This window comes from Heterodontus francisci, chromosome 18, assembly GCF_036365525.1.
Source record: "Heterodontus francisci isolate sHetFra1 chromosome 18, sHetFra1.hap1, whole genome shotgun sequence".
Classification (NCBI taxonomy): domain Eukaryota; kingdom Metazoa; phylum Chordata; class Chondrichthyes; order Heterodontiformes; family Heterodontidae; genus Heterodontus; species Heterodontus francisci.
Genome location: NC_090388.1, coordinates 83,825,820 through 83,851,848, shown reverse-complemented (window position 1 = coordinate 83,851,848; position 26,029 = coordinate 83,825,820). Strand labels below are relative to the sequence as shown.

General features: G+C 43.6%; 1 protein-coding gene across 2 annotated transcripts in view; it reads right to left on the bottom strand.

The window, feature by feature from the left end:
* The window catches only part of ddx11 (DEAD/H (Asp-Glu-Ala-Asp/His) box helicase 11), a 169,979-nt gene that overhangs the window by 130,838 nt on the left and 13,112 nt on the right, over positions 1 to 26,029 (bottom strand). For both annotated transcript variants that reach the window (XM_068051077.1, XM_068051078.1), the window contains exons 5-8: positions 17,715 to 17,869; positions 15,416 to 15,458; positions 13,853 to 13,960; positions 11,415 to 11,502 (exon numbers count right to left, since the gene is read on the bottom strand). In XM_068051077.1, the coding sequence (XP_067907178.1) occupies positions 11,415 to 11,502; positions 13,853 to 13,960; positions 15,416 to 15,458; positions 17,715 to 17,869 (394 nt within the window). The remainder of the gene's footprint in view (positions 1 to 11,414; positions 11,503 to 13,852; positions 13,961 to 15,415; positions 15,459 to 17,714; positions 17,870 to 26,029) is intronic.

The following is a 26,029-nucleotide window of genomic DNA, read 5'->3' as shown; positions in this document are numbered from 1 at the left end:
TATGTAGATTGCTCAGTAACAATAATACCTCCAATCAGATGGAAGGTTCCAGACTAAATACATATTCGGGTCATCACTAAGACCACCTAGTTCCACCTCTATAACATTTCCTGATTTCACCCGTCTCAGCTCATCTACTGCTGAAACCCTCATTCATGCCTGTGTTATTTCGAGACTTGACTATTCCAACACACACCTGGCTGGTCTCCCACATTCTACCCTCCATAAACTTGAGGTCATCCAAAACTCTGCTGCCCATGTCATAACTTGCACCAAGTCTAGTTACCCTATCACCCTGTGCTTGCTGACTTACACTGGCTCCCGGTCAAGCAACATCTTGATTTTAAAATTCTCATCCTCGTTTTCAGATCACTCCATGGCCTTGCCCCTCCCTATCTCTGTAATCTCCTCCAGGCCCACAACCCTCCAAGATATCTGCGCTCATCATAAGAACTAGGAGCAGGAGTAGGCCGTCCAGCCCCTCGAGCCTGCTCCGCCAGTCAATAAAATCATGGCTGATCTTTTCGTGGACGCAGATCCACTTACCCGCCCTCTCACCGTATCCCTTAATTCCTTTATTGTTCAAAAAGATATCTACCTTAGCTTTAAAAACGTTTACTGAAGAAGCGTCAACTACTTCACTGGGCAAGGAATTCCATAGATTAACAACCCTCTGGGTGAAGAAGTTCCTTCTCAATTCAGTCCTAAATCTGCTCCCTCTAATCTTGAGGCTATGCCCTCTTGTCCTAGCTTCACCTGCCAGTGGAAACATCCTCTCTACTTGTATCTTATCTATTCCCTTCATAATTTTATATGTTTCTATAAGATCCCCCCTCATTCTTCTGAATTCCAATGAATATAATCCCAATCTACTCAGTCTCTCCTCATAAGCCAACTCCCTCAACTCCGGAATCAACCGAGTGAACCTCCTCTGCACCCCCTCCAGTGCCAGTACATCCTTTCTCAAGTAAGGAGACCAAAACTGCACACAGTACTCCAGGTGCGGCCTCACCAGTACCTTATACAGCTGCAACATAACCTCTCTGCTTTTAAACTCAATCCCTTTAGCAATGAAGGACAAAATTCCATTTGCCTTCCTAATTACTTGCTGTACCTGCAGACCAACCTTCTGCGATTCATGCACAAGGACACCCAGGTCCCTCTGCATAGCAGCATGCTGTAACTTTTTACCATTCAAGTAATAACCTTTTTACTGTTACTCCTACCGAAATGAATGACTTCACATTTATTAACATTGTATTCCATCTGCCAGACCTTTGCCCACTCACTCAATGTATCTATGTTCCTCTGCAAAGTTTCACAGTCATCTGCACACTTTGCTCTGCCACTCATCTTAGTGTCATCTGCAAACTTTGACACCCTACACGTGGTCCCCAACTCCAGATCATCTATATAAATTGTAAATAATTGCGGTCCCAACACCGATCCCTGAGGCACACCACTAGTGACTGATTGCCAACCAGAATAGCACTCATTTATCCCCACTCTCTGCTTCCTGTTAGTCAACCAATCCTCTATCCATGCTAATACTTTACCCCTAACGCCATGCATCCTTATCTTATGCAGCAGCCTCTTTGCGGCACCTTGTCGAAGGCCTTTTGGAAATCTAGGTACACCACATCCACTGGGTCCCCATTGTCCACCTTGCTCGTAATGTCATCATAGAATTCCAAAAGATTTGTCAAGCATGACCTGCCCTTCATGAACCCATGCTGCGTCTGCCCAACGGGACAATTTCTATCGAGATGCCCTGCTATTTCTTCCTTGATAATAGACTCAAGCATCTTCCCCACTACAGAGGTTAAGCTAACCGGTCTATAATTCCCCATCTTTTGTCTACCTCCCTTTTTAAACAGTGGCGTCACATCTGCTGTTTTCCAATCAGCTGGGACTACCCCAGAGTCCAGTGAATTTTGGAAAATTACCGTCAGTGCACCTGCTATTTCTCCCATCTCTTTTAGTACCGTGGGATGCATTCCATCAGGGCCAGGAGACTTATCAATCCTTAGCTCCATTAGCTTGCCCAACACTACCTCTTCCATAATAATGATTGTTTCCAGGTCCTCACCTACGTTCGTCTCTTTGTCAATTACTGGCATGTTATTAATGTCCTCCACGGTGAAGACCGATACAAAATACCTGTTCAATGCCTCGGCCATTTCATCATATCCCATAACTAAATTCCCCTTCTCATCCTCTAAAGGACCAACGTTTACTTTAGCCACTCTTTTTCGTTTTATATATTTATAGAAACTTTTGCTATCTGTCTTTATATTCTGTGCTAGTTTTTTCTCATGTTCTATCTTACTTTTCTTTATAGCTCTTTTTGTGGCTTTCTGTTGACCTTTAAAGTTTTCCCAATCTTCTAGTTTCATGCTGTTTTTGGCCACTTTGTATGCCTTCTCTTTCAATTTGATAGCCTCCCTTATTTCCTTAGACACCCATGGCAGATTACCCCTTTTCTTCCAGTCCTTCCTTTTCACTGGAATATACTTTTGCTGAGCACTTTGAAAAATTGCTTTGAAAGTCCTCCACTGCTCGTCAACTGTCCCACCATAAAATCTTTGTTTCCAGTCTACTTTAGCCAAGTCCTCCCTCATTCTATTGTAGTCCCCCTTGTTCAAGTGTAGGACCCTGGTATTGGATTTTATCTTCACACTCTCCATCTGTATTCTAAATTCAACCATACTGTGATCACTCCTTCCAAGAGGATCCCTAACTATGAGGTCATTAATTATTCCTGTCTCATTACACAGGACTAGACCTAGGATAGCTTGCTCCCTCATCGGTTCCATTACATACTGTTCAAGAAAACTATCACGGATACACTCAACGAACTCCTCCTCAAGGCTACCCTGACTGAGCTGGTTCGACCAATCTACATGTAGATTAAAATCCCCCATGATAATTGCCGTACCATTTTTACGGGCATTAGTTATTTCTTTGTTTATTGCCCGCCCCAATGTGATATTATTTGGTGGCCTATAGACTACGTCTATCAATGACTTTTTCTTCTTAGAGTTTCTAATTTCCACCCAAATGGATTCAACCTCATTCTCCATAGAACCTGTATCATCTCTCAGCACCACCCTGATGTCGTCCTTGAATATCAGAGCTACACCATCTCCCTTACCTTCCTGTCTGTCCTTCCGAATAGTCTGGTACCCCTAGATATTTAACTCCCAGTCGTGACCAACCTGTAACCATGTCTCCGTAATGGCTACCAAATCACATTAATTCGCGATGATTTGTGCCATTAACTCATCAACCTTGTTACGAATGCTATGAGCATTCAGGTAAAGTGCCTTTATGCTAGCTTTCTTACCCTCATGATTTCCAACATCTCTAATAATAACTCCTGAGTTATCCTTCCTTTCTGCTTCTTTCATAGTCTGCCTTGAACTTAAACCCTCCTGCACACGTTAACCTGCTGCTTACCTTTTTATTTACCATCATACTCCCTGTCGTTTTCCCTTTCCCTTCCCCCCGACTCACTAGTTTAAAGTCCTAGAGACCACCCTATTTATCCGTTTCGCTAGAACACTGGTTCCAGATCGGTTCTGGTGGAGACCGTCCCATCGGTACAGATCCCCCCGGTTCCAAAACTGATGCCAATGCCCCATCAAATGGAACCCCTCTTTCCCACACCACTCCCTTAGCCACGTGTTTACTTCCCTAATTTTCTTATCCCTAAGCCAATTTGCACGTGGATCGGGCAGTAATCCGGAGATTATGACCGTCGAGGACCTGTTCCTTAATTTCGTTCCTAGCGCTTTATAATCCCCAAACAGGTCCTCCATCCTAGCCTTGCCTATGTTGTTAGTCCCAACGTGGACCACAACAACTGGATCCTCCCCCTCCCGCTCCAATATCCTTTCAAGCCGGTCAGAGATGTCCTGCACCCTGGCACCGGGCAGGCAACACACCATGCGGGACTCCCGATCCGGCTTGCAAAGGATACTATCTATCCCCCTAATTATAGAATCCCCTATAACTACACCACTTGTCTTTTTGCTCCCCCCTCTTGAATGGCCTTCTGCACCATGGTGCCATGGTCAGTTGGCTCATCCTCCCCGCAGCCCTTTTCCTCATCCACACAGGGAGCAAGTATCTCGTACCTGTTGGATAAGGTCAAAGGCTGAGGCTCCTCCACTCCTGAACTCAGGATCCTCCTACCTGCCTCACTTGCAATCACATCCTGTTGTCCCTGATCACTAACTGAATTTGAATTACTTAATCTACCAGGTGTGACTGCCTCCTGAAACAAAACGTCCAGGTAACTCTCCCCCTCCCGGATGTGCCGCAGTGTTTGAAGCTCAGACTCCAGATCATCAACTCTGAGCCGGAGTTCTTCCAGCAACCAACACTTGCTGCAGATGTGGTCCCTGCCGTTCACAATTGGGTCAGCCAGCTCCCACATCATACAGCTACAGCACATCACCTGCCCAGCCATCTCTACTTAGTTAATTACTTTATTACTTTATATAAATTTATGAGTTAAATACTTTGATACTTCTCTAATGTCTTTTTCAAATAAAGAATTAATAGATAAATCAAAAAAATGAAAAAAGTAAATTTTTAACCAATCACACGATACAGAAGAAATAAAAAAGCTTACCTTATCAACACACCAGAGTCCTTTTGTTTTGGTCAGAGGAGGAGGGTGGGTGGGAGACACTACACGTGTAGTGTCTTGGGTTCAGCCACTGCCCAAATATATAGGTTTTTACTTACCCAGCAGTCCCCTGGTCCGCCGAAACAAAAGGTAATTTACTTTAAGCTGAAACTGACCTTCCCAGCTGATAACTCGCTCGCACTATCTCTGCTTCCAAAAAAGCTGCTGCAACAGACTCTTGAGCACCCCGATTTTAATCACTCTGCCATTGGTGGCTGTGCCTTCAGCTACCTGGGCCCTAAGCTCTGGAATTTCCTCCCTAAATCTCTCCACCTCACTTTTCTCCTTTAAGACACGGCTTGAAACCTACCTCTTTGATCAAGCTTTTGGTCATCTGACCTAGTATCTCCTTTTATGGCTTACTGACATATTTTGTTTCACAATGCTCCTGTGAAGCGCCTTGGGATGATTTATTACGAACATATGAATTAAGAGGAGTAGGCCACTCAGCACCCCCGAGCCTGCTCCGCCATTCATTAAGATCATGACTGATCTGATTGTAACCTCAACTCCACATTCCCGCCTACCCCCAATAACCATTCACCCCCTTGCTCATCAAGAATCTAGCTACCTCTGCTTTAAAAATATTCAAAGACTCTGCTTCCGCTGCCTTTTGAGGAAAGGAATTCCAAAGACTCACGACCCTCAGAGAAAAAAATTTCTCTTCATCTCTATCTTAAATGGGCGACCCCTTATTTTTAAACAGTGACCCCTAGTTATAGATTCTCCCACAAGAGGAAACATCCTTTCCACATCCACCCCATCAAGACCCCTCAGGATCTTAGATGTTTCAATCAAGTCAGCACTTACTCTTCTAAACTCCAGAAGATACAAGCCTAGCCTGTCCAATCTTTCCTCATAAGACAACCCGCACATTTCAGGTATCAGTCTAGTAAACCTTCTCTGAACTGCTTCCAATGCATTTACATGCTTCCTCACATAAGGAGACCAATACTATGCACAGTACTCCAGTTGTGGTCTCACCAATGCCCTGTACAATTGAAGCACAACCTCCCTACATTTGCATTCAATTTCCCTCACAATAAATGATAACATCCTACTAGCTTTCCTAATTACTCGCTGTACCTGCATACTATCCTTTTGCGATTCATGCACGAGGATACCCAGATCCCCCTGCATCTCACAGCTCTGCAATCTTTCACCATTTAGATAACATGCTTCTTTTTTAATCTTCCTGCCAAAATCGAGAATTTCACTTTTTCCCACCTTATACTCCATTGCCAGATCTTTGCCCACTCACTTAACTTATCTATATCACTTTGTAGCCTCCTTATGTCCTCTTTACAACTTACATTTCTACCTATCTTTGTATCATCAGCAAATTTAGCAACCATACCTTCAGTCCCTTCATCTAAGTCATTTACATAAATTGTAAAAAGTTGAGGCCCCAGCACTGATCCCTGTGGCACACCACTCATTACATCTTGCCATCAAGAAAATGGCCCATTTATGCCTACTCTCTGTTTCCTGTTAGCTAGCCAATCTTCTATCCATGCAAAATTATACTCCCTACACCATGAGCTTTTATTTTACGCAATAACCTTGGATGTGGCACCTTATCAAATGCCTTCTGGAAATCTAAGTACAGTACATCCACCAGTTCCCCTTTATCCACAGCATGTTGCTTCTTCAAAGAACTCCAATAAATTGGTTAAACATGATTTTCCTTTCACAAAGCCATGTTGACTCTGCCTGATTACCTTGAATTTTTCGAAGTGCCCTGCTATAACGTCTTTAATAACAGTTTCCAACATTTTCCCTGAAACAGATGTTAAGCTAACTGGCCTGTAGTTTCCTGCTTTCTGTCTCCCTCCCTTTTTGAATAAAGGACTTGCATTCGCTATTTTCCAATCTAATGGAACCTTTCCTACATCTAGAGAATTTTGGAAAATTAAAACCAACACATCAACTATCTCACTAGCTACTTCTTTTAAGACCCTAGGATGAAGTCCATCAGGACCCGGGGACTCGTCAGCCCGCAGCTCCAACAATTTACTCAGTACTACTTCCCTGGTGATGGTAATTTTCTTGAGTTCCTCCCTCCCTTCCATTTCCTGATTTACAACTATTTCTGGGACGTTACTTGTATCCTCTATGGTGAAGAACGATGCAAAATACCTGTTCAATTCATCTGTCATCTCCTTATTTCCCTTAACTCCTCAGACTCACTTTCTATAGGACCAACGCTCACTTGGTTAACTCTTTTTTAAATACCTATGGAAACTCTTACTATCGTTATGCGGATTTTTTTGTATTAAAACTTGGCATTCTGTGTTTTTAATACACTGAAAAAGGATTTCAGTGGACATTGTGACATCTGCAAATAGCTGAGTTTTATGGATGTTTTGAAAGGAAGTCCAACAAAAACTGAACTGGTAAACAAGGACTGGAATGCAGGTAATTTCAAGGAAACCAGCAGAGGGTTGACCTCAGAGCTACCCTTTGTTATGAAAAGGGAGAATTTATGACTGGGCATGTGACTTGTTTCAGGAAGGTTTCGGTTTCAGTTTGGAACTTTAAAAGTCCAGTGAGTTTGGACAAAAAGCAGGCATTTGAAATTTGATTTTGACCTGCCTGGAGATCAGAAGAAGACCCAAAAAAAGTATTACCTCTCTGTAAAGGAATTTTGCATCTCTTGAGAAGAAACCCTTTATTTCAAATGTGGCAGATTCCTATTGCCTCCTGTCTCTGAAGAATCCCTACATCAAGTGTGGTTCCTGTCACCTGCTGTGTTTTAAGAAATCCTGATATTTGAAGAAACCTTCTACTGCTATACTGCTACTGTAAGAAAACCTGTTGCTACACCCCTGATGGAAGATCTTATGCGAAGCCTTCTCCTGTTAAAGGTCTTTGAACGCCTACTCATCATAGACTGTTCATCAACCTCACCTGGGAAGACTTCAAGTAGCAACCAACTATTGGACTTTGGGACAACTCACCAAACAGAACTTCCTTCCAGATCATGACAGACTAAGTTTTTTATTATTCCTTTCATTCCTATTAAACAGCTGGAAACCAAAAATCCCTTTTTTGTTCTGGTTAACCGATTTTTGGATGTATGTGCGTGTGCATGACGGCTAGGGAAAATAAGGAGCTTTAATATCTCAATTCATATATAGATTTACTTCATTATTAAGACTTGGTTATATAATAAAGTTAATTTTTGTTGCTGATTAAAGAAACCTGGTTGGTGTGCTTTATTCTGATGACAAATAGAGTATCTAATTGGCTGCTTTGGTAAGTGGGAAAATTTATTGATCATGCTGTCACCTGTGGAAAAGTGGACTGAATTAACAGTACACTCCTCCCTTCCTCGGTCATAACACCATCTGTTTTTATATTTCTAGCGAGCTTTCTCTCATACTCTAATTTTTCTCTCCTTATTAATCTTTTAGTCATTCTTTTATTTTTATATTGTGTCCAATCTTCTGAGCTGCTACCCATCTTTGCACAATTATATGCTTTTTCTTTAAGTTTGATACTATCTTTAACTTTTTTAGTTAACCACGGATGGTGGGCCCTACCCTTGGAATTGTTCTCTCATTGGAATGCATCTATTCTGTGTATTCTGAAATATCCCCTTAAATGTCTACCACTGCATCTCTACTGACCTATCCCTTAACCTACTTTTGGTAGCTCTGCTTTCATGCCCTCATAATATTTAAGTTTAAAATGCTAGTCTTAGTCCCACTCTTCTCTCCCTCAAACTGAATGTAAAATTCAATCATATCGCTGCTGCCTAGGGGCGCCTTCACTATGTGGTCATGAATTAATTCTATCTTGTTCCACAATAACAGATCTAGTATAGCCTGCTCTCTGGTTGTCTCCAGAACATGCTGTTCTCAGAAACTATCCCGAAAACATTCTATGAACCCATCTAGGCTACCTTTGCCCATCTGATTTTTCCAGTCTATATGTAGATTAAAATCCCCCATGATTATCGCCATACCGTTCTGACAAGCACCCATTATTTCTTCCTTTATACCTCGTCCTACTATATGGTTACTGTTAGGGGGCCTGTACACCACTCCCACAGGTGACTTCTTGCCTTTATCATTTCTTATCTCGACCCAAACCACTTCTACATCCTGGTTTCCTGAATTTAGGTCATCCCTCGCTATTGTGCTAATACCATCATTAATTAACAGAGCCACCATTCCACCTTTTCCTCGCTTCCTGTCCATCCTAAATGTCATGTAGCTTCAATATTAAGGTCCCAATCTATGTCATCCTGCAGTCATGTCTCTGTAATGGCTATCAGATCATATTTATTTCTATTTGCGCTATCAATTCATCTGTTTTGCTTCGAATGCTATGTGCATTCAGATACAAAGCCTTTAGTTTTGTCCATTTAATATTTTTGTAGCCTTGTCTGCTGATTTACTCTTAGATTTGTGCTCACTGTCCCTTCCTATCACGGTCTGTTTATCATTTCCCATATTAATACCATGCTCTCTTGCCTTGTCTCTACTCTTTGATTTACCACAGCTTCCCAAATTTGATCCTTGCCCCTACTATTTAGTTTAAAACCCTTTCTACTTCCATAGTTATGCGGCCTGCTAGAAGACCGACCCCAGCACGGTTCAGCTGTAGACCGTCCAAACAGCACAGCCTCCACTTTCCCAGTACTGGTGCCAGTGCCCCACGAACCAGAACCCACTTCTAACACACCAGAGCCACACATTCATTTCTCTATTATTTGCCCTACTCCAATTTGCACGTGGAGTAGGTAATAATCCAGAGATTAATACCTTTGAGATTCTGCTTCTTAATTTGGTGCCTAGCTCCTCATACTGACTATACAGAAGCTCTTTCCTTGTCATGCCTATGTCAGTGGTACCTACATGGACCACCACGACTCGATCCTCCCCCTCCCACTCTAAGTTCCTCTCCAGCACTGAACAGATGTTCTGAACCCTAGCACCAGGCAGGCAACACAGCCTTCTGGACTCTTGCTCTTTGCTGCAGAGAACAGTGTCAATCCTCCTCACTATACTGTCCCCTACTACCAATACCTTCTTTTTGCTCCCCCCACTTGAACAGCTTCCTGTACCATGGTCGTCTGCTCAGCCACACTACAGCCCTCGCTCTTATCCATACAAGCTGCAGGAACTTTGAACTTGTTGCTCAATTGCAAGGCTGAGGCGCCTCCACTCCCACCTTCTCGATCGCCTTACCTGCCTGACTCGCAGTCACACCCTCCTGTTCCTGACCACTTACAAAAACAGATGACCCTATCCTAAGGGGTGTGGCTGCCTTCCGGAACAAAGTGTCCAGGTAACTTTCCCCCTTCCTGATGCATCGCAATGTCTGCAACTCGGCCTCCAGCTCAATGGCTCTGAGCCAAAGCTCCTCAGGGCACAGACACTTACTGCAGACAGGGTTGCCATAGATTGCTGTGGCATCCAAAAGCTCCCACATACTGCAGCCACGACACATCACCTGTCCTGCCATCTTTATTGTGTTAATTTAATTTCTATTAATTTATAGTTACCCTCCTTACTGAACTCCCTCACTTACCAAACTCCCTTCTTCACACTCTGCACCCTCTAGCAGCATTCAGTGCAGACAAGCAGAACTAAGAGTCCCCTGAATTTATACTCTCTGAAAACAATGATGTGTCAGCTTTGCTAGAGCTCAGAAACCAGTTTAAGCTAGCTACAGCTGTTTAAAACTGTAAGAAACTTAACTTGCCCCTTAAACTAAACAGTAATTTCAGTTAATTGCCAAATGTAAACAAAATAAAAACTAGACTTGAGAGATTAACCCTTAAAATCCCCTCACTTACCAAACTCCCTTCTTCACACTCTGTGCCCTCCAGCCGCACTCGGTGTTAAAAGGTGCCAATATAAATATAAGTAGCTGTTACTATTTATGGACCAGTCACACTGCGTCCAACTCCTGGTGGCACAAAACACAACCAGACAAGATGAATTTACAGTATTAGACTTCAATTCACTTTTCAACTGTAAACACACTGTGCTAGTGAAGGGGACTGACTATCAGAAAACTGTTGAGTTGTTCGATCCCTAGCACAATGTCTCAGGTGACACAACTGGAGTAGTTTGGCAACCGTTAGCTGGACTGTCAGAAAACAGCATCCCAAGGAGCAGCGACATCCGAAAGACCGATCCAGGAATAGAACAAATAAAATAAGCCAACACACTGAAATCCAGCCAACAGGCAATAGAACACACCACAGCCCTGCCAGACAACTAGCGCTGAGCGAAGTCCAGCCCTAAATGTCACCAAATGTAACAGGGAACTGAATAACATTTGGGAAAAGCAATTGCAGGATACAAGAGAAGGTAAAGCTGTCAGACATTTGATTTTGAAATGGGCATAATAGCTCACAGCGACCTTTCCCAATCCTATGCATTCCTACAAGTGCCGCCTTCAACACGACAAGGATGAGGAGGGCAAAGGGAATGTGTGCTATGATGTGTCTCTAGCGTAAAAGGATGAGAGAGGACAGTTCAGATGTCCAAAAGAACATGGGAGGAGGGAAGAGAGAGAAAACCTGTCAGGGGAGTAACAGACTAACACTAAAACAGAACTCTTGGGCAAAGATAAAGACGAGAATAATTATTCGCAACAGCTCCATTTTTAAGAGGGTCATTGGACAGAAATTCCCTCAAGATCAGACTGAAAGAAAAGATACAAGTTTTTAAAGAAGAGAATTACAGCTTCCACTCACCACGTTTGTTCTTCTGCATTTCCAGGCACCGGTCATTGATCATTTGGACCGACCTCAGATGCCTCACTTCATCATTTACACACATGTTCTTCAGGGAGAGGAGATGGAAGGAGCAAAAACAAAGGAGCATGTTCTTTTATCTGCTTACTGTTACACATTAGCCACTACCAAATGGAACGCGTGCGAGAATTGCAATAAACTACGGAAGAACCGAGGCAGAGCACGATACAGTAGAGTTTATTTGAAAAAATATGAATTCAATGTTTTAGCAAAACTCACTCAGACAGGGCAACTCTGAGTGGGTCAGCTTCAACTGTTTTTTGGCTGGATTCCTGTATTGAGTGATCTGCTATATCATCTACCGTTACTACTAAAGCTGAGAAATAAGAAATTTATAGTCAGTGTAGACGAGCTTCTAATGAGTGACCTTTCATTGGATGACAGGTTTCACCACCAGTCTCAAAAAAGGCTGCAGAAAGGTGAAAGTTACATTTACAAACTAAATAAAAAAGAGCTCCCTTGATGGGTGAGTGGGGGAAAAATACGCTATATATAGCATTAAGTTAGAGCCCAGCCTGCATCAAATAGTTGCTACACTGACCTCAGCTCCCCCAGTGTTAGAGAGGAGGGAAAAAAAGACACATACACCAGCAACGTTCAGGGTTCCTGCTCCCCATCACTACCCAGTGATACCTGCTGGGTAGTGTGCACGTGTGAGAGTGCCAGGCTAAGTAAGGCTTGAGCTTTGGCTATGAAGCCATCAATGGTGAAACAAGTCTTTGGCTCTCACTGCCCGGTGAGGTACTGGAGGGCTGCTGGCATCTGCAATCCGTGCCCGGGAAGTCAACTCTGTTACAAGAGTGGAGAAAAAAGGTCATGGATTTTTGCATTCTTTCCTATGGATTCACCACATTTCCCACTTTTAGTCACTCAGAACATAGCTCTCTTCTAACTGGGACAGCAAGAGTGTGAGCAGAGGTTTAAACATGGAAAAATGGCACAAAGAATGTTGATCGATAAAACTTCATTCACCCTCCTCTCGACTCAAGACTCTTGCTGCACCTAAGCAACAAGCAGTCTTTAACTGCTCATCAAGACTCCCGGTATCATGTCAAACTCAACTCACTCTTTCCCAGGACCTCAATACCGGTGAGTAAAGGCCCGTTACCCCACCCGAACCTGAAGGGACCCGACAACATGTGTCGGGTTCGGGTCGGGTCTAGTTTAGAGATACAGCACTGAAACAGGCCCTTCGGCCCACCGAGTCTGTGCCGACCATCAACCACCCATTTATACTAATCCTACACTAATTCCATATTCCTAACACATCCCCACCTGTCCCTATATTTCCCTACCACCTACCTATACTAGGGGCAATTTATAATGGCCAATTAACCTATCAACCTGCAAGTCTTTGGCATGTGGGAGGAAACCGGAGCACCCGGAGGAAACCCACGCAGACACAGGGAGAACTTGCAAACTCCACACAGGCAGTACCCAGAATTGAACCCGGGTCGCTGGAGCTGTGAGGCTGCAGTGCTAACCACTGCGCCACTGTGCCGCCCTCATCTGGTCTGGTCGCTCTTCCGGGTCCGGCTTTCGGGCTCAGGTCGGGTCAGGCCGGGTCCAGGTCAGACACACACAGTATTAATTGGACTTGAAAGGTTGTTTAAAAAGATGAAGATTGGACCCACGAAATGAGTGATTGTTTAGTCACAAATTAAACAGAAATCCATGGAGTTGTGCCCAGACAGCTTGTGCCACACTGTACCAGTGTCTGTATTGCTTAAAATAAACACAGCAATTCCCCAAAGGCTCAGAAAATATTATACATGACCTAGATTCCTGCTTTACAAGTTGAAATACTTGCTGCAAGTTTATCCAGTGAGCAGCTGAGATGCAGAGACCAGGAAGGTCCTGAGTGACTCACTATAGAAAAAGTGAAAAATGGATTCGGAATCGAAAGGTAGGTAAAGTGAACATTTCGGTGGTCGGGTCGGGCTCGGGCAAAAAATGGAAGGACTCGGGCCAGGTCGGGATCAGGTCCGATGTGGTTCTGTCGGGTTCGGGTTGAGTTTTTTTTTTCCTGACCCGAGCAGGCCTTTACCGACCGGTGAGCTCCCAGAATCCCTCAGTTTTCCTTTCTTCCTACAAGCTTCAGACCTTTGAAATTGACATCAGAGTCGCTACTTCCCAATTTATCCCATTTCCTCTCCTATCCTCCCCAACCCTGGTGGTTTCCTGCACTTTCACCTCAGCCTTTCAAATTGGCCTCTCAATTTTTTAAAAAACAAGCAAAACTGACCCACAAGGAGCAGCCTGGTACAATTCACAGTCTGGTTAGTTTGCAGCAGCATCTTCAAGCACACCAATTAATCACTGGAGCCATGTGGGTCTTGGACTTTAAAAAGGGTGGATCAGCCCTTTCTGTTACATACCTGCCGAGACCCAAGCGACACCAGCCTGATCTCTTTGCCAAATGGACTTTTCTGAACCTCGTGTATGAACTGAGCGAGCTGGGAGTGCGTACGACTGCAGTAATAGATCTAGGAACAGAGAAATTGTATGAGGTCAGTTCAAAGACAGTGGGTGCTCACAATCGCAACTCTCCGGTGCTCACTGCCTACCTCTTAGGGCATGGCAGCACAATTCTACCCAAAAAACCTGGCATTTGACCCCTCCTGACGAGGTGGGATGGTGCCACAGAACGGCAACTTCATTTTCTATGGGATTGAGATAAAGCTGCTCCATCAACTCCGCACAATAAATGACATTCTAAACCCAGAGTGCCTCAGCACTCTCCATGTCACTGTGGGGACCTGCACCAGGTGTGTGGTACAAAACATCACTGACTAGAAGGTGCGAGGTTCAATTCCCAATCTGTGTTGAGTTAGCTGATCTCAGCAAGAGAAATAGTAGGGATGCTACAACTGGCCTCAGCACCCGAGACAGGATGGATTAGCAAGTAATAATCAACGACTGTCCTTTGGAGCACTGCCCGATGACTGCTGCTAGATGAGGACGTCCAGTGACAATGCAATTGGACTCACCCAAGAGCCCTTGCCCTCCAAAAATATCCAATATATTTGTTAATTTCACCCTAACCTCTCAGTAAATAACAGCCTGGGCCCAACTCCAAGTACCCATTACTTTCTATATAATGTTTTATGTAACAATTGCTAGAGTCCAGGTTCGTTCCATTGTTTATTCCTACAATATTCTGTTCCTCCCATGGTGACTCACTTCCTCTTGCCCTCGAGGGCATTCTCCACACGGAGGCCCGAACAGTGCATGTCGGAAGACTCTCAGACTGTGGAGGAGAAGGCAAATCACAGTTTAGCTTCAATCTATTCTCATCTATGTCCATATCTCATATTCCAGCACATATCACTGGATAATAATCAGGAGCTGGATCCCTTGCTGAACTTCCTCCTCACTCTTTCAGGACTTAAATTATTTGAGCCTGGGATTGTATTCGACAATGCAGTACCTTCAGAAGGATTAACCAGAACAGAAAATGCATTAAGACAAAAGACAAAAGGTCAAGATCAAGGGTTTAAGGGAAAAAGAATCTTAAACCCGCAAGTTGGCGCACTTTTAAAATGCTTTTATGTCAATGCCAAAAGTATCAAAACCCAAAATACTAAAAACTTCAGTCTTATGCAATACTAGGGAAATTAGATATTATAACTATTTCTGAAAACTGTTTGGATGTAATTGCTGAAATCCACCTGAAACATTGTGTTTTAGCAAAGTTAAGAGTAGGAGAAAAAGCAAGAAGTGCAGCTATTTTTAATGAAAGACCAACTGCTGTAGAAAGAGATGATTTTAGTGTACCCTGTAGCTGCTGAAGCTACTTGGATTCAATTAGCTTAAGCAAATGGTTTCAAATTAATCACTGGCACTTGTTATAGGATTCCAGGACAGGGAGCCCTTTGTGATGATGTACATGAGCACAGATCACTAAAATAGCTGGATTAAGCAACATCTGTCCTCCAAACCTTTGTCACATGCTCTTCCTCCAAATCATCCTCGTCAGACAGGCTGGAAAAAAACGGAAAGGGAAGAACCACCCATAAAACATCATAAAAACATCAGTTCAAATGGTGTAACACAGCAAGTGTTAATTTTCCACAGACTTTTCTAAGTTGATGCCCTCAGTAGACAGAGCTGTCCGAGCCCTGTACGTACAATTCTTCTCTCTACACTATCCTTCCAGATTTCTTTTGTTTGTTTTCTCCCTTCTCCCCTGAAGGCACACCTGTTTGCATGGGTATGCTCCAGGGAGACTGTCAGCCAGCCATGCATTTGCCGAGGTGACCATTTTTACTTGAGTAGAGGGCAATCTGTTCTTGCCTAATATCTGCAACACCAACTGTCCACCAGGGATCATTGGATAGAGCTCAGAAGCAGGAACCCTGGATCTTCATTCTTCTCTAGCCCACAGCCAGTTTAACTTCAGTTGTCAGCCTAGCTGAGATGAACTAACTCAGCATAGGCCAGGGATTGCAACTGGAACCTTCTCAACTAAGTGGCTTAGTTTTTTTTTTATTTATTCATGGGATGTGGGCATCGCTGGATAGGACAGCGTTTACTGTCCACCCCTAATTAGATTAGATTAGATTAGATTAGAGATACAGCACTGAAACAGGCCCTTCGGCCCACCGAGTCTGTGCCGAACATCAACCACCCATTTATACTAATCCTACACTAATCCCATATTCCTACCAAACATCCCCACCTGTCCCTATATTTCCCTACCACCTACCTATACTAGTGACAATTTTTATGGCCAATTTACCTATCAACCTGCAAGTCTTTTGGCTTGTGGGAGGAAACCGGAGCACCCGGAGAAAACCCACGCAGACACAGGGAGAACTTGCTAACTCCACACAGGCAGTACCCGGAATCGAACCCGGGTCCCTGGAGCTGTGAGGCTGCGGTGCTAACCACTGCGCCGCCCCTAATTGCCTTTTAGAAGGTGGTGGTGAGCCGCCCTCTTGAACCGCTGCAGTCCATGTGGGGTAGGTACACCCACAGTGCCGTTAGGAAGAAAGTTCCAGGATTTTGACCCAGCGACAGTGAAGGAACGGTGATATAGTTCCAAGTCAGGATGGTGTGGCTTGAAGGGGAACTTGCAGGTGATAGTGTTCCCATGCAACTGCTACCCTTGTCCTTCTAGGTGGTAGAGGTCATGGGTTTAGAAGGTGCTGTCTAAGGAGCCTTGGTGCTTTGCTGCAATGCATCATATTGCTGGTACACACTGTTGCCACTGTGGTGGAGGGAGTGAATGTTTGTGGATGGGATACCAATCAAGCGAGCTGCTTTGTCCTGGATGGTGTTGAGCTTCAAGTGTTGTTGGAGCTGCACCAGTCCAGGTAAGTGGAGAGTATTAGATCACATTCCTGACTTGTGCCTTGTCGATGGTGGACAGGCTTTGGGGAGTCAGGAGGTGATTTACTCATCGCAGGATTCCTAGCCTCTGACCTGCTCTTGTAGTCATGGTATTTAAATGGCCACTCCAGTTCAGTTTCTGGTCAGTGGTAACCCCCAAGATGTTGATAGTAAGCGATTCAGCGATCATAATACCATTAAATGTCATGGGGAGATGGTTAGATTCTCTCTTGTTTGAGATACTATCATCTTATTGTTCCTTCACCCACAAGGGCATTGGGGGAAGCTGTGAAGTTTAAAATTCAGGTATGGGTAATTGCTGAGTAATGTTGTCATCACTAAATTCAGGTCATCTCTCGATCACAGCAACAGGAAAAGCACCATCAGCAAAACCCCAAGGTCCCAGAACTGAAAATCTCAATAGCATTAAAAATCAATGGTAATGGCAGTGGCTCAGTGGCTGAACTTTTGCCTAAATCAGAAGGTTGAGAGTTCAAGTCCCACTCCAGAGACTTGAGCACATTATCCTGGCTGACACTTCAGTGCAAGATTGAGGGACTGCTGCACTGTCGGAAGTGGCATCCTTTAGATGAGGCATTCAACCGAGGCTCCATCTGTCCGGTCCGGCGGACGTAAAAGATCCAACAGCACTATTTGAAGAGCAGTGGTACTCCCCCCAGCCATTACCCTGGCCAATATTCACTAAAGCACATTATTATATTGATAATTGTGGGATCTTGTTATGGAAACATGGACTGCCACATTTCACAACATTATAACAGGGACTACACTTCAAAATTGGCTCTAAAAAGCACTTTGAGGCATCCAGGGTCATGAAAGGTGCTATATAAATGAACAGTTTCTCTTTCTTTCTTTTAAAAAGGCAATGCCAGGACTTCCACCTACCTAGAATCCTTTGCATTCTTTTCATCTTCACTCTCATACTCTGCCAGAATGAAGCTCTCGTCCTCCCTGTCCAGAGGCTCTGTGCTCGATGCCTGCTCAGCAGTCACCACTTCTCCACTCATCTGAATGAGGCGTTCAGTGTCATCGACATCTCTCTGGGACCAAGCACAGGTTAAATAGAGAACATTCTGGCAATTGTTAGTCAGAGGAAAAATATTTATTTCCATATCGCAGAGCGGAGGAAGTGCTAGATCATGTGTACGGAGACAAACAATGGGTTAAATCTTTCGGTGGAGGCAAAAAGTCTCAGTCATTTATCCAGCAAATGGAGGGGATCCAGGACATCATGGACGAAAGGGACTTGTCACGATCTGGGAAGGACCATAATCCTAAGCAACGACTTCCCTAAGCACTGATCTAACATAATTACTATTCAGCAACTCCACTTCATGTTTTACTTTCAATGAACATATTCAACTCTCCTCTCCTGCATCTCAGCCCCCTACACCATCTTACTGCTGCTGGGCTGCGTTCTGAAAAATGGCTGCAAGGCCCACAGCTAAAGGAGTAGTCAAATTTTTTTTTTGTGCAGAGGGACAGAAGTACTATCTGCTCAGGACATTAGATTCAGGCTGAAAGACCAATGAGTTATAATCCAGCAAGCCAGATGGTGAAGGATAGAACTACAGCCCATCTTTTACACATTTTTAGAAGCATTTATTTACAGTTACATATTACAAATCCTACAACCAGTTTCAGTCTGTCCCTTTTTCTAGGGGCACAAATGAATTCCCAGTTAAAGTCCACCATCTGCATACAATTAATAAACAAACAGTCAGCAAATTCCCTTCTCTCTAAGTAAAAATTAGAGTTTACATCGACAACCAAAATTTCAAAAGAAATTAAATGAAAAACTTCCATATACAGTGCAAAGCATTATATTGTGAGACACCTCTCCAAGACATCTAACAATTTATTTGTACTTGCATTTCTTTTTGTAAAACAGACAGTTGATGACTTTCATCTGTCCATTTAGTTTTATAAATGGCCTTTCTCTCCAGCATTTTTTTCAAGCCAGCAAGGTCAATCCACAACCATTTCTCACTCACACTTTTCGTAAAGTGTACATTATCCTGCAAGGAATGATTATCTACATAACATTCAGTTGGTATACTATCTTTGGTATGCCCCTCATACAGAATCTCGCAAAATATTTGACAAATAGAATCCCATATCCATTGCCTCCACAACAGCCAGTGTTTTGACAGACAAAGTACTTTTAACAAACCTTTTTATTTTCTTAGCTTCTCAAGCTAAAAAGGACAACATTTCCTATTCTCACCCATCTGCAATATTATGAAACCAGCTAGAATATCCATTAGGAAGATTAGCATGTGAAATATTGCTACAAATGACTATTTTCATGTTCTTTGGGTCACCTAAGGATGGAAACTGAAGTATACATTTCTTCAGGTTTAACTTTCTTAATGTTTTATTTGCCATTAAAATATTCTCTGCTTTAGAGTGTTGCATCGCAGCACTTAACTCCAACACATCAAAACTGGCCTCTGGTCTAGTCTGAGAGCCCAACCAGTTCAAATAACCAAGAAAGCTTCACAAATGCTCTTTCGCTTCTTTAGCTATTACATCAGCTTTTTGTGATTACCTAGCAAGACGAACCAAGATGGATACAATGCTCTTTTTTTTTTAATTCATTCATGGGACGTGGGCATCGCTGGCTAGGCCAGCATTTATTACCCTCGAGAAGGCAGTGGTGAACTGGCTTCTTGAACCACTGCAGTCCTTGGGGTGTAGGTACACCTACAGTGCTGTTAGGAAGGGAGTTCCAGGATTTTAACCCAGCAACAGTGAAGGAACGGTGATATAGTTCTAAGTCAGAATGAGGTGTGACTTGGAGGGGAACTTGCAGGTGGTAGTATTCCCTTGCATCTGCTGCCCTCGTACTTCATAATGGTAAAGGTCGCGGGTTTGGAAAGTGCTGTCTGAGGAATCTTGGTGAGTTACTGCAGTGCATCCTGTATATGATACACACTGCTGCCACTGTGCGTTGGTGGTGGAGGGAGTGAATGTTGAAGGTGGTGGATGGAGTGCCAATAACACGGGCTGCTTTGTCCTGGATGATGTTGAGCTTCGAGTGTTGTTGGAGCTGCACCCATCCATGCAAGTGGAGAGTATTCCATCACACTCCTGACTTGTGCCTTGTAGATGGTAGATGGGCATTGGGGAGACAGGAGGCCAGTTGCTCACGCAGAATTCCCAGCCTCTGATCTGCTCTTGTAGCCACAGCATTTATGTGGTTGGTCCAGTTCAGTTTCTGGTCAATGGTGACCCCTCCAGGATGTTGATAGTAGGAGATTCAGTGATGGTAATGCCATTGAATGTCATGTGGAGATGGTTAGATTCTCTCTTGTTTGAAACGGTCATTGCTTGGCACTTGTGTGGCATGAATGTTACTTGCCACTTATCAGCCCAAGCCTGGACATTATCCAGGTCTTGCTGTATATGGACATGGACTGCATCAGTATCTGAGTAGCTGCGAATGGTGCTCAACATTATGCAATCATCAGCGAACATCCCCACTTCTGACCTTTTGATGGAGGAAAGGTCATTGATGAAGCAGCTGGAGATGGCTGGGCCGAGGACACTACTCTGAGAAACTCCTGCAGTGATGTCCTGGGACTGAGATGACTGACCTCCAACAACCACAACCATCTTCCTTTGTGCTAGGTATGTCTCCAATCAGCAGAGAGTTTGCCCCCCGCCGATTCCCACTGACTCCAGTTTTGCTCGGGCTCCTTGATGTCAAACGCAGTCAAATGCTGCCTTGATGTCAAGGGCAGTCACTCTCACCTCACCTCTGGAATTCAGTTTTTTTAATCTATGTTTGGCCCAAGGCTGTAATGAAGTCAGAAGCTGACTGGCCCTGGCAGAACCCAAACAGTGGACAGGTTATTGCTGAACATGTGCCGCTTGATAGCACTGTCGACAACCCCTTCCATTACTTTGCTGATGATCGGGAGTACACAGATAGGGCAGTAATTAGCCAGGTTGGATTTGTCCTGCTTTTTGTGCACAGGATATATCTGGGCAATTTTCCACATTGCCAGGTAGATGCCAGTGTTGTAGCTGTACTGGAGCAGTTCGGCTAGGACCACGGCTTGTTCTGGAGAACATGTCTTCAGTACTATTGCCAAAATGTTGTCAGGGCCCATAGCCTTTTCAGTATCCGGTTCCTTCAGCCATTTCTTGATATCATGTGGAGTGAATTGGATTGGCTCAAGACTGGCATCTACGGTGCTGGGGACTTTAGGAGGAGGTCAAGATGGATCATCCACTCGGCACTTCTGGCTGAAGATGGATGCAAATGCTTCAACCTTGTCTTTTGCGCTGATGTGCTGGGCTCCTCCATCGTTGTGGATAGGGATATTTGTGGAGTCTCCTCCTCCTGTTAGTTGTTTAATTGTCCACCACCATTCACAACTGCACTTGGCAGGACTGCAGAGCTTAGATCTGATCCATTGACTGTAGGATCGCTTAGCCCTGTCTATTGCATGCTGCTTCCGCTGTTTGACAAGCAAGTAGTCCTGTGTTGTAGCTTCACCAGGCTGACACCTCATTTTTAGGCACGCCTGGTGCTGCTCCTGGCATGCTCTCCTGCACTCTTCACTGAAACAGGGTTGGTTCCCCCAGCTTGATGGTAATGGTAGAGCGGGGGATAAGCTGGGCCATGAGGGTACAATTCTGCTGCTGATGACCCACAGTGCCTCATAGATCCCCAGTTTTGACTTGCTAGATCTTTTTGAAATCTATCCCATTTAGCATGGTGGGAGTGCCACGCAACACGCTGGTGGGTACACTCAGTGTGAAGAGGAGCTTCATCTCCACAAGGACTGTGCGGTGGTCATTCCTACCTGCGATAGGTAAATTGGTGAGGACGAGGTCAAGTTGTTTTACCACCTTGTTGGTTCCCTCACCACCTGTCGCAGACCCAGCCTAGCAGCTATGTCCTTTAGGACTCGACCAGCTCGGTCAGTCGTGGCGCTACCAAACCACTCTTGGTGATGGACATTGAAGCCCCCCACCCAGAGAACATTTTCTGCCCTTGCTACCCTCAGTGCTGCTTCCATTTGGTGTTCCGCATGGAGAAACACTGCTTCATCCCAAGAAGGGGTGGTAGGTGGTAATCAGCAGGAGGTTTCTTAGCCCATGTTTGACCTGATGCCATGAGACTTCATGGGGTCCGGAGTCGATGTTCACGATTCCCAGGGCAACTCCCTCCCGACTGTATACCACTGTGCCGCCACCTCTGCTGGGTCTGTCCTGCCGGTAGGACAGAACATACCCAGGGATGGTGATGGTGGTGTCTGGGATATTGTCTGGCATACTCTCAATAGGATTGTTGAATTAAAATTATTCCAGACCTACTCTGCCTAATATCTAAATTAATACATTTAAAAGCCCCAAAAACCTGACTCATACTTTTAAATTCTACCCTAATCAGATTAACACACTTCTCAAATTTCGCAGTACCACTCCATAAGAAATAATCAACATACATCATCTCTTTATGATACTAATAAAATATTGCAGAGTTAGCTTTTAGTTGAACACAACCTATTTTTAGCAAAACATAAAAATACTACACCCTGGAGGCATCATTCAAACCACAGACGCATTTGTTTAGTTTCCACAGTTTTCCTTCTCCAACTGCCGCCTCTGAAAAGTATCACCCTGCAAAATGTGGCTTTTATGTTGATTGACCTACACTCCGATGAGTATGGCCAAGAGAGCTAAAGAGGTTTCTTAGATTACTTTTTCAGCTGTGGGAGACCCTAGTATCTCTATCACCCAGTCACTCTTCAAAATCCCTACTTGCTTTATAAGGTGGAAGGACTTTTTCAGTACACATCCATTTATGTGACAAAGCTGGTTGACCATTATCTGGTACCTCAGAATAAACTCCAAACGCTCTCCAACTAACTAACTCCCTTTGTTTTCCCTCCCATTAAGTTATCCTCAAGTTTATTGGCCACAACCGAAATTCAAGGTCATTAGGACTTCTGCTTCTAGTTCTATTAAGAGACTGTTCTGTGGCCTTTATTTCATTTTATAATCTATTTGAACTATGGCCTCTACTCCCACATCTGTCTGTCGGAACTACTACTGCAACATCTCCCTCTTGCACTATCTGAGGCTCTTTCTCCAGTACGTGATTATTTTCTGACACAAGAGTCCTTTCCGGAGCCATCATCAGTAATTGCAGTGCATTTTCTTACTCTCCACTCTTTCACCCCATTCTGACAGTCCATGGACTTCACTACTTGGTCATAATTTTGACCATTCAACCAATATTCAAATGTGCCAACAGCTTTTCCTGCACATTTTGCTGCAATTGTTGTATCCCTCCATTCACTAGATCCTTCTGGAACATATGTCTCCCGAGTACCTACCGGGCAATTGGCCTGTGGATGTGATAGCTCTGCCATGTGTGTCATCATCACTTTCCAGATTGATTGCCATGTTTGTTAAATACTATCTTACCATCACAACCTATTACCTTACCAGGGTCTTTCCATTCCCTATGACCCTCTCTTTTATAGTATACTAATGTCTGTCTCAGATAATCCTATATGATGCCTTAGTGCTCTCCGACTTTTCTCCCAAAACCTCAGCCTTGATAAAAGCCCATCTCCCTGCATGTAAAGCATTCAAATGTGCTGAAAAAAATGGAATATACTGCAGTACCTTCTACAGCAGGACAACTATTGCACACAACATAAGGCAATTTGGGATTTCACCCACATTCTTTCATGGGACGTGGGCATCGCTGGCAAGGCCAGCATTTGCTGCCCATCCCAAATTGCCCTCGACAACTGAGTGGCTTGCTAGGCCATTTCAAAGGGCAGTTCAGAGTCAACCACTTTGCTGTGGGTCTGGAGTCACATGTAGGCCAGACCAGGTAAGGATGGTAGACTTCCTTCCCTGAAGGACATTAGTGAACTAGATGGGTTTTTACGACAATCGACGATAGTTTCATAGCACTATTACTGAGACTAGCTTTCAAATCCAGATTTTTTATTACTTAATTGAATGTATTAATTAATTGAATTTAAATTTCACCAGCTGCTGTGGTGGGATTTGAACTGGTGTCCCCAGGACATTGGGTTGGGCCTCTAGATTACTAGTTCAGTGCCATTACCACTAAGCCACCATCTCCCTGGGACTAGACCCTCCAATCATCTGGCGTGAATTCTCTACACAAACCACCCTTGCCAGGGCAGTTGAAAACTTGCAGTCTGATTGATCAGCTAATATTTTATGCAGCATTTCATTGATCACTGCAGGATCCCTTTCACAGAGTCCACTGCTGAAAGGACTTTCAGCTGTGGGATTCATGACCATAATGTTCATGTTCTCACACGTCTCTGAACTCATCAATGGTAAATTGCCCTCCATTATCAGTCAGAAACTTCGCTGGTGTCCCAAGTATGGTCCCTACCCATTTCTCCATGATGTCTATAATAATCCTTTTGTCATTATTATTATAGAAATACTAAATCTGGTAGCCAGGTCTACAAAATGTAGAATGAAAATTTTACTGTCTTTGCCCCATACCTTTAGATCCATGGCAACTACCTCATTAAAGTCCCAATAGAAGACTTACAATTGTATGTGGCAGAGTCCTCTTATACATTAAACAGATTTAATAATTTTCACTAATATCTTCCATTAGCATCAATCTTTTTCATAGACAACACCTGCATCTTTTAGCAAGATTTATAACCTTTGGCAGTAGGGTGTGCAAATTGTCTAACTAACTTCAAGACAATTTGCTTTTTTTACCTCTCTGATTCATATCACTGATGCCAGTAATACCTGTCTAACACTCTGACGAGAGACATCAGGTTTTGTTAAGGGTATACAATAATATCCTCTGCACGTTAGGCAGCATCTGTGGAGAGCGAAACGGAGTTAACATTTCAGGTCAATAACCTTTTATCAGACTAAAGCGTTAACTTTATTTCTCTTTCCAAAGATGCTCCCTAACCTGCTGAGTATTTCCAGCATTTATTGTTTTTATTTCAGATATCCAGCATCCGAGGAATTTGGCTTTAGTACATTAATGTCCTGACTAAACTAGGATTAAACTGTAAATCAACTGACTTTCCAAAAATAATTGCCGAATCATGCTCCATGTCAAGTTTCATTTGTGCCTTTTTCACAAGTTTACTCCACAGAATAGGTATCAAAATAGAGACGGCATCAGTATTTATAAAATGGCTTACTCTAGCTATTTTACATGGAATTACAAATTTCATCAGTGACCTCAATGTGTTATCATCACCAACCTAAAGCAAGCAGTATTTTTATACTCTTTAACCTTGCGTCCTCACTAATTAAAGAATCAAGATAACATTTTAACCAATCTGTCCCACATAATGTTGAGGTACAAGCACTATCGAGCACAGTACAGTTAAAAGAGTCCACAAGCAACACATTCATCACAAGGATAAAACTCCTTGAGAACAGTATAATTTGTTTGGATTCATAATTATCTTCATCCTCTTCAGAATTTTCATGCGTGAGTCCGAGGACCTTGCCTCTTCGCTTTGAGCGGTTCAGCACGTAATGATACTTTGAGTCACACTTGAAGCACCGGTTAACCGTCCCTTGGGCATTCCTGGGATTCATTCGCCTATTATTACTGTTCCAATTTTGTCTTCACTGTAACAGTAAGATCCGCTCAAGGTGGTTTCATCCTCATTCTGCCTATCTTTAATCCTTCCATTGTATTAGTGCCCGTGTCCAGTAGTTGGACTATTTCAAAATCTGGAAATCATCGAGTCTGCTCTTCTTTGTGTCACTTGTTAAACTCACGAAAGGAAGAGTTATGAACTTAAGTGAACTAGAACAATTACGAACTGTAAAAATGAACTAGTGAATTAAATTCCAAAAAATGAACACATATTGCTGCAGCCAAGAGGGAGGAAGAGGTCAGGTGACCCCTCCTGTACCATCAATATACATCGTGGCTATTGGAAACTTAACTCATCATCATGTCTGGAGCAGTTCTGGGAAGGCACATTAAAATGGTAAACAGGCCATTCAATGCCAAATGGTTCCTATTTGCAAGAACTGGGCTAACAAAGACATTCGCAGAGCATCTCCTGATGCAAAGCCAAGATAAGAGGTGAGAAGTAACCCCACTTTATCAAAGATAAAGCACATTCCAACCCAATTGTGTAACAATGGCCCCGCGTTGAAAGACATTAAATGGACACACCAGAGTACAG